The sequence below is a fragment of the Saccopteryx leptura genome, chromosome 6, assembly GCF_036850995.1.
Source record: "Saccopteryx leptura isolate mSacLep1 chromosome 6, mSacLep1_pri_phased_curated, whole genome shotgun sequence".
NCBI classification, from domain to species: Eukaryota; Metazoa; Chordata; class Mammalia; order Chiroptera; family Emballonuridae; genus Saccopteryx; species Saccopteryx leptura.
In genome coordinates, this window is record NC_089508.1 from 177063839 (window position 1) to 177072739 (window position 8901).

The 8901-nt window shown below is 44.7% G+C and overlaps 1 protein-coding gene across 1 annotated transcript in view; it reads left to right on the plus strand.

Moving 5' to 3' along the window:
* LOC136377229 (delta-sarcoglycan-like) overlaps nucleotides 1-8600 on the plus strand; it is a 100947-nt gene extending 92347 nt beyond the window's left edge. The window contains exon 4 of the mRNA XM_066343709.1: nucleotides 1189-8600. Within this exon, the coding sequence (XP_066199806.1) occupies nucleotides 1189-1362 (174 nt within the window). The 3' untranslated portion in view covers nucleotides 1363-8600. The remainder of the gene's footprint in view (nucleotides 1-1188) is intronic.
* The last annotated feature ends 301 nt before the right edge of the window (nucleotides 8601-8901 follow it).

Consider the following 8901-nt stretch of genomic DNA (forward strand, 5'->3'; position numbering starts at 1 on the left):
CATTCCCTTGCCCCAACACAATCCCACTTTCGTGTGCAGAGATGCTGCTTGTGTTTTTTGCAAGTAACATAAGCTAAGTCCCCAAAGAAAACGTGATTCAGCCACAAACTTTTATAATGCCTTCACTCTGGTCATAATCAAAGTTTTCTACTAAAGAATTTTAACAAGAGGCCCTGGCCAGGTGGCTTTAGTGGATAAAGCATTGTCCCAGCCCACCAAGGTCATGGGTTTGATCCCCAGTCAGGGCACATACAAGAAGCAACCAGTGAATGCATAAGTAAATGGAACAACTAAGTGAAACGTTGGGTTGATGCTTTTCTCTCTCTCTCTCTCGCCCCCCCTCTCTTCACCCCTCTTCTCTCTCTCAAACCAATGGGGAAAAAATTTTTTTTAACTTAAAAAGAGGAAACAATTGTGCTTTTCTTTTTAAAAGCCAAACTCAATTCTACCCTTCGTAGCTACTTAGAGGTGATCAGTCTGCAGCTGCCTCTACCCGCCAAGCCTGCCTTTTGATGGGTTTAGAAGCATTTGTTATATTTGTTTTAAAAGAGCTAGGCAGAAAGAGCACTCAGTCATCAAAACTGTCTCTTCCAACAGTCACAAATTCCAAACCACACACATTTAAAATAGCGACCTGACTGCATCACACACACAGTTTATCTCTATCAGAATCCAGACCCTGTAGGAATCGGTGATATCGTAACAGCCGCTTACGCCCCAGAAGGGGCTAGATATTCTTGAAGACCTGCCATGCTCACAGACATATTTACGGGCTGGGAAGTCCCCTAGTGAAGAAAATTGTTAAGCTAGCATTTCCTAATTTATTTCACTCTAGGACTCTTATTGGCATTCTGCATGATATACTTTCGCAAAGTGCTAATATATATACCATTGCCAAGGCAACGTTGTCTTGCTAGAACATAAGCTTGCTAGAACGTTGTCTTGCTAGAACAAAGTGCTAATATATATATACCATTGCCAAGGCAACATTGTCTTGCTAGAACATAAGCTTCTGTGAGGAACCTAGACTTTGTCTTACTCAACTCAGCATTCCCAGTGCCTACGATACTCAACACACAGCGTGTGCCCATTTGGTTTGAGTTGAACTGAACATTCACCTGTGATTTCTGAGTGTCAGGAGAATGAAGGACAGCCTCTAACTCTTCCCTTACTATGTACTCTCTTTAGATTAAGTTAGATGCTGCGAAAATCAAACTACCTAGACTGCCTCACGGATCCTACACGCCCACGGGAACGAGGCAGAAGGTCTTCGAGATCTGCGTCTGCGCCAACGGGAGATTATTTCTGTCCCAGGCAGGAACCGGTTCCACTTGTCAGATAAACACAAGTGTCTGCCTTTGAGAGACTCTCCACAGAGGACACTGTCGGCAGCAGATGGCCTTTTTTTTTGGCTTTAGATACTGGCTGCCAGCTATTTTTACTAGAACACAGAAAGCCTATCAAAGACCGTGTGTGTGTGTGTGTGTGTGTGTGTACATGCGTGAGTGTGTGTGTGCGCGCCGAGTGTGTCAGCGTGTGTGGGTGGATATAAATATATATAAATATATATAAATAAATATATATATCCTCTGTATAAAATGAGGTTTCAGTACAAAAGGAGCCATGGGTGACCCTGTGATCTCCCATCATTTCCATCCCCACCCCACCACCTCCATGATAAAATCAAACCCCTACCTTCAGGCTCAGCGCTCCCCAGACTCTTCAGAACCACTCGGTGTACTGCACACTTACCAAATACTCCTCCACACCTTTGAGCAACACCGTCTCTCCTTCACTGTCACGACAGGGCAGTGATGGCGGGAATCTCCGAGTCAGACGCATGCCCTGAGATGATGGAATTCAAAACAGAACTTTGGTTTCCTATTGTGGCTCCAGTAAGGCTGGGCTACGTCTCCCTCTTCAGGTTAGGGATGGGGCAGCGCCACAGAAACGCAGATTGGCCCTCCTAGCTTTGCAGCCCAATGTTTGGGGGCTTGTGGAGTTGGATGAGTGAGGACTGTGAATTTTAGCAAAGTGTGAACTGCTCACCCAACTCCCGCCGTCTTACCTCCTCCATACTCATAGACTCTCCCCCAGTCAAAACCGGGATCATAAATCAGCACAAATAGGGTGCCGGCTGCTCTCAGTCGGCTGGAAGCTACTCAGTGGCCTTCCAGGCAAAGAGCAAATGGGTGATATGTCTCTGTTTAAAGAGGGAAGAAATGGGTCAAAATCTGTTCCATCCTGACTTCTGTCTTATTCAATAAACTCCAACCAAAATGATTGGTTAATTCCATCAGAAATAACAAGAGCAGAACCCCCGCCCCAAGAGGAGCCATTCAGAGATGGCCGTCTCAAAGCAGCATCGGAAACCTAATTATTTTTATTATGTTTCTTGGCATTGGTAGGTAATTTAGAGATGTGCCTTTTATTTTTAAAGGCATACACACTCTCACTGAATTTGATCTTCTCATAAATTGTTTTCAGTGTAGGGATAGTCATATTCTTAAATCCACCATTATATTTTCTCTGAGAATAACAGAGCTAAAGTACTGCATGCTCCCACCCCCATGAAATGCTCACTGAACTGTAACCAACTGATCGAGTGTCTTGATCAGAACCACTGTGTCCCCTGGGGCCCGCCAGCACCCACTCCCCGCCTGAGGAAACAGCCCCCTAATTCCCGCCATCAGCTACCGCCCTTCACCCCGCCTTCATCGTCATGCTCCAGGGTCACCCTGGCCAGCTCTTGTGCTGGGACAGGGGATTACACCATCTCTGTTCAAAGAGGGGGAAATGTGCCTATGCCTTAAGTCAATGCACTCAGCAAGGAGAAGCACATCTATTTATCTTGTCGTTTCCTGTGGTTTGTTTTTGTGATTGGTGGGGAATGGTTCAGTAATGACCGGGCATCTTAAAAGCAGGTCAACAAGCCAAGTGGCCGACAGACGTGGACTCGGAGGAGCCCAGAACGGAGACGCACCTGGCTTAGACAGTCCTGGATGCACCTTGGCAGAGTGGCCCCACAGTCCTAAGTGAAGTAGTATGTGTAGGCCTGAATGGCATTTTTTTTTCTCAACAAGGTTCTAATTTTTTCTTACTTCACAAGCAGGGTAAGACTGGTTATAGGAGATTTAAAAAAGAGGGGGGGATTAGGTACCTCTGAGCTGTCACTCAAAAGTGGGCTACGGTTTGCACACAATATGGGGTGTGAAAGAAGCTGAGTGTTGCTTAGCCACGTAGAAGTGAGGGTGGGGGGGAGAGTGGTTCTAGCTTCACATGGACCCTGCTGGCTTTTAGACCCCCTGGCTCCCTTGAGTCCCTCTTGCTCATTGTCCCGTAAAAAGAATGAGGATGTTCAAGGGCAAGATCATAAGGTTGCTTAGTTTACAGCACTAGGTCCTAAAGAAGAAAATTACAAGCGATCAAGTTTGCTGTGGATCAATGTTATTTACATCCTGTATGACCAGGTAACCACACACAGGGCTCAGCCAGGCTGGGAAAGGCCCCCGGCCACTGGGAGCACTGACCCACACCATTCAGAGAAACAGCAGGGGCTCTGACCTCCTTTGCAGCTGAAGACCATAAGACAAGGTGTTTTTAAGCCCAGACAGACCCACCTTTGCACTTTGCCATCTTAAGTACACGATCTGTGGATGACAAAAATGAAAGGTTCCCCGAACCTCTGTTCTCCAATTGTGTTCTGACCATTACAGGGAAGTCTGAGATCAGCACCTTGGGGGTTTTCTATTAATAAAAAAAAAGAGTGGAGCGATCCCACTTACAGAATTTTATCCGGAAGGGAATCCAATCACAAATGAAATAGAAATAATACTAGCAGCCAAGACCGGAAATGAAGCAGACATGCTATAAAATCCTCATCTGCGTTTGTGCTAAAGTGACCGCGCTATACTTGGTAACAAGCAGGAAATTTGGCACGAATTAAATTGCGTGTCTCAGTTCAGATTTTAGGATTTGGTAAAGTGCATTCTGAGTTCTTCACTGTACATTTCTTTTTCTCCCTACTTCCTTCAACCAGAATATTTGGTCATGATCATGAGAGAAGATTTTATCTGAATTCTGGGGGAAAAAAAAATATATATCTTTTACATTAAAATCTGATAACCTTTCATTTTCAAAAGTGAGATTTTTTTTCTAATCTTTATATATACTATCTTCCAGACAATCTCACCTTTCAGTATATTAAGCAGCGGGTGACATAACAAACAAATCCAATGAACCTTCGATAGTCTAGAAGTTCTAGTATGTTAATACTCTTCAGAAGAGTTGTAAGAATTAAAAATTGCTCACCAAATAGGTTTTGCACTGAGGTCTGTTTGGTATCTTCTGACTAAGTCATAAAGGATCGGTCTCGGGGAACTTCCAGGGTGCAACAGAGTTTTTCAAAGCCCTCCTGGTGGCATCTGTGTGGATGGGAACTTGATCTGAGGCTTTTTCGTTATGTTATCCAAGGAATAGCTCTTATAAACTTGAATTGCTTTTTATTTATTTAACATCCATTTTCTTTTGGCTCATTTTTTCTTGTCTACCCACCAACCATAGACCAAAGATTTCGTAAGGTTTGATCCTAGAGCAGGGGTCAGCAAACCGGGGTCCCTACCCCGAATCTGGCTCATCACTGGTTTTTGTAAATAAAGCTGTAACACGGCCACATCCACGTATTCACATGCTGTCCATGGCTGGTACCCTATGGCAACAGCCTGGTTGAGGAGCTGTGCCAGAGAGCTCATGGCCCCCAACTCATTAAATGGTTAAATGGTTACTCATTAAATGGCCTTTACAGAAAAAGTTTGCTGACCCCTGATGTAGAGGTCATTTTTGGTATGTGTTGGACGCAGCAGCAAAGAAAGCAGACTTCAGGATAGCACGGTGTGAGCCTGCATGTCCACACATGCTTGGGAAGAGAAATACTTGGCTGTAGAGAAAAGGTTAGTCTAACGCTGTGTTTAAAAAAAAAAAAAAAAAAGTGACCCACTTGTCTGAGAAATGCAGGCTTCCAGGATCTTGGGAACAGGGAGGATGGAATTCGGGGAAGATGGGAAGGAAAGAAAAGCTGTGATCCTCCAAGAATTTTTTCCTTGGACCCTAAATAAATTGGTGGTTGCTCCAATCCACCTCTTATGCAGCAGGAAGTGAAGCGGGGGTCCGAGGACTTCAGTTTAGAATCTCTTTCCTGAAGAGACTAGTTCTACAACCTCAATTCAAGAGGTTCCCTCCCACCACCTGCCCATACTCCTAAAAGATGCCCATTCCATGAGCCTCCAGAGAACATCTTCGACTTAACTTGGCCTTTTGGCATTGTCACCTTGGTTACTGGCACCTCCGGTGTCCTTATGCCAGGCCCGGAGGCTTGGTGAGACGGATAAATAGTGACAGGTATTGAAAGGGGCATCTTAAAATATGGAGGAAGAAAAAAACACGGTACAATTCTTTCCTGAAGCTGTTGATGGGAGGAACCAGATTAATGCCAGTGCGTTTTGTTTCCAGCGACCTGGGTCTCTGTTCTTTGGGGTCGCAGGAGTGCAAGACATCCCACCATTTTGAATTCTGTGTCTGCATCTGTGGGGTAAGGCAGGTTCCTGCCAGGGAGCTGTCCCTTCCGTTGCTTCCCTGCTGCTAACCCAGGGCTTTCTCCTCGTGTTTGGAATTGTTAAATTAGTATCAGTATGAGTGAGCCTTTGTAATATGAGCATTCGTGTCAGGGAGGAAAGATTTCTGTTCTTAATGAAAATCACCGCCATTTACCAGACCCTAATCCATGTCACTTAAGGAGTTCAGCAGCATTTTATCTGGACCCCACCGAAAGAGGGTTTGGTTGGCGACCCTGCCCTCCACAGGAGCAGCTGGATGAGAATATCTTGCCTTTGTTTACTTCAGGTGACAGGTAGCCTGATGCCTGCACAGAAGAGATAAACAGATTCACGCAGGCACCTCATTCTTATTCTTTAAGGCCCTGTGAAAGGTGAAAATCCCCTTTTAGCACGTTGTAAACCAGACCCGCTCTCTGGCTTTCCCCTGCACCTGGACACTTTAGGCACAAAGAACAGTCCCAGAGCAGTTCCTGGAATGGTCCCAGTAGCACGTGGAGGGGGAAAGGCTAGAATAAAAGAACCACCTTAGAAAACGGGCCTTTTCTCTCAAATACAAAATGTCTTTCTCAGTCTTTCTTTCAGCACTTCCTCTTTGGTGGAAGGTTCCCTCATAGTCAACATATTTCTCTTAAAATAGTCAAAGCTACTGCATCACCCTGTCTGATGCATTTCTGCCTTTGTGGTAATTGGAAATTGAAATGATCCAGTTGCCTCTGAATTTCCCATCACGAAGCTGAACCACTGATAAGAGATAAAGCAGCCTGAAGCTTGCCACTTCAGCCCACAGAGCACGCCACCGGCATTAGCACTTTCAAAAGCAATGTGATTTCTATGGTTCTTGTGAGCTTTGTTCATAATGGAGTCCTTGAAAGTTCTCAAGGCAGATCTGAATGGCAGGGGAAATAATTATTGGAGGGCTGTCCTGTCTTGTGGATTGTTAGAGCACCAGGGTAGAAGAGGATAGCCCATTTGGGGTGGCCCCCGGCTCACATAGGCCATTGTCTTTTGTTTTTACCCCCCTTCCTTTTATAGATGCTGACAGAGTAGGAAATTAGCAACTTCCTCTGAGAAAAGAGAGCAATTCAAGAATCCTGTGAGCCCCTGATGCCACAGGAAGTGTGAGGTCTTGAGGATCCATCTCAAACACACCACCAACAACGTGAACTCAACTTCAGCCCAGAGAGTTGCAATCCCAGTCCCACACGTCCATGATGTTTGCAGTTGGAATCGAACCACAGTTGTACAGGCAAAAGGTTTAGAATCCAAATGTACCTGTTTTGGTAGAAAGCCAGAGTAGTGTCCCGAAACTCCTTGTGAGGCATGTCGACAGACATCCTCACTAGCAAGTGAGGTGACTTCACGTCTTTGCTGAACATTAGTGAAGGTCAGAGAAGTAAGACAGAAGAGGGCAAGCCTGCCCTCTTTGGGAGAAGAGAGAAGGAAACATCTCCTAGACTTGTCTGTTTCTGTCACTGTCTTCACAGCCTACTTCTGCATGTAGGTCATTCCGGTGAAATGAGAACTCCAATTTCATAATGTAAGAAATGCCAAGCTCATCACTTGGGTTACCTAGGAGCAGTAAGCAAAGAACTGTCTGTGCTTCTGTGCTAGGAAGATGGTATTTGTTGACAAGGAAGATGTGGGTATTTCTTTAGTCCTCCTATTTGTCTAATTCATGGGGTTCTAACATTATAAGGGGCATACATTTTTTGAGAATCTGAGCCAAATTCTGGACCTTCTTCCTAGAGACAACTACTCTCAAGAAATTCTGCAAAAAATCTAATAGGTCTTCTTAGACCCAAAGCCTAATCCAAGATACAGCAAGGTTGGATTCTGTTCTCCAATTACAATAATAATTTTTATTACTATTCATTGAGCACTTATTATGTGGTAGGCACTGTGTTTCATGTGCATTCACTCAAAATAATCCTTTGAGTTGGGTTATCATTCCAATATACAGATAGGGAAAGTGAGGCTTAGAGAGGGTATGAAACTTGCCCAAAGCCATTAACTAGAAAATGACAGAGCTGGGGTGTGACTCTAACTCCAGACCAATAGGCTATGAAGTCACCAACATGTCCAGCTAGTTTTCAGATTGTTGAGAAATGTCTACCAGCTTTTAGACTAGACCCTTTTGGGTTGTTGAAGCTATAAAACTTTTATCTCCCATCTCTCTGTTCTCTCTCATCCCTGACAGCATCCAGCACTGAACTGTTTTCACCTGGGGTGAAAATATAGGAGGTCTGTCTGAATAATAGAATCTAGAACCAAAAAAAATTAGTTTCCTCTCTGTGTGGTTCTTGATAAGTCAGTCTTCTTGTCCTTTCCAACTGGAAGACCCTGGGTTGTCAGTCTTACATTTAAGAGGAGATACTTATACTTCGTGATCTATGTGTGCGGCTAAACAAGTTGGCATTTGTGCACACATACATCTTTCCCTATTCTGCAGTACAAAAGACAAGTGTCTAGTTTTAGGTGAGGTCTGTGACACTACTTGGTTACTGTACTTCCCTACATTTATTTGTAATATAACTCAAGGAAAGAATCAAATAGAAGGGAGCTCAATCTCTATCACTGTTCCCGTTTCCCTACAAGAATATAGGACTAGCAAGGACTCGATCAGCAGTAGGCATTCCATACCCAACCTGGCCACTTTTGCTCTGCTAATGGCTTGAGCCCCACACCCCATACCTTGTCAGTCATCACTAATGGGTCATAACCCTCCCCACATGCAGAATTCTTCTCACCAAAGCACTCAGGCTGTCACTTCCAATTGATCTGAGTTGGTAAAGGGACCCATTTGTCAATCCTTGTTTAAACAGTGGCACCCTTTAACCTTGAGTCTGTACATTTTACCCTGGGTGTCCCGGATTCAGCAATGAGGTTGGTGGCATTCCAACTACGAAAGGAGATGAGTGCATCTGAAGTTCTTTACAACTTGGTGGCTTTGGGGCACTTTCATCTTCGAAGCAAAGGGATCAAGGTTTGAGCTGCAAGAATTAAAAGTCCTAAAATCATTTTTGAAGAATTTACTCAGTCAGGGACCATGCAAACAGGTTATCAACCAGTGAGCCCATGTCAAGGCCCAGCTGTGAACCTGCCCTCATCCACCGCTGAGAGACCAAACAGCAAAGAGACTGGGGCACATCTGCTTTTCTGAGCTTTCTCAACAGCACACATCTGATCCACTGGGGGTCATGGACAGAGCTGCTCACTGCTCCCAACAGACTCAGTCCGATTTCCAGGCAGGGTTCTGTAGTGCTCATCTGGCTCAACCACCTCATAACAC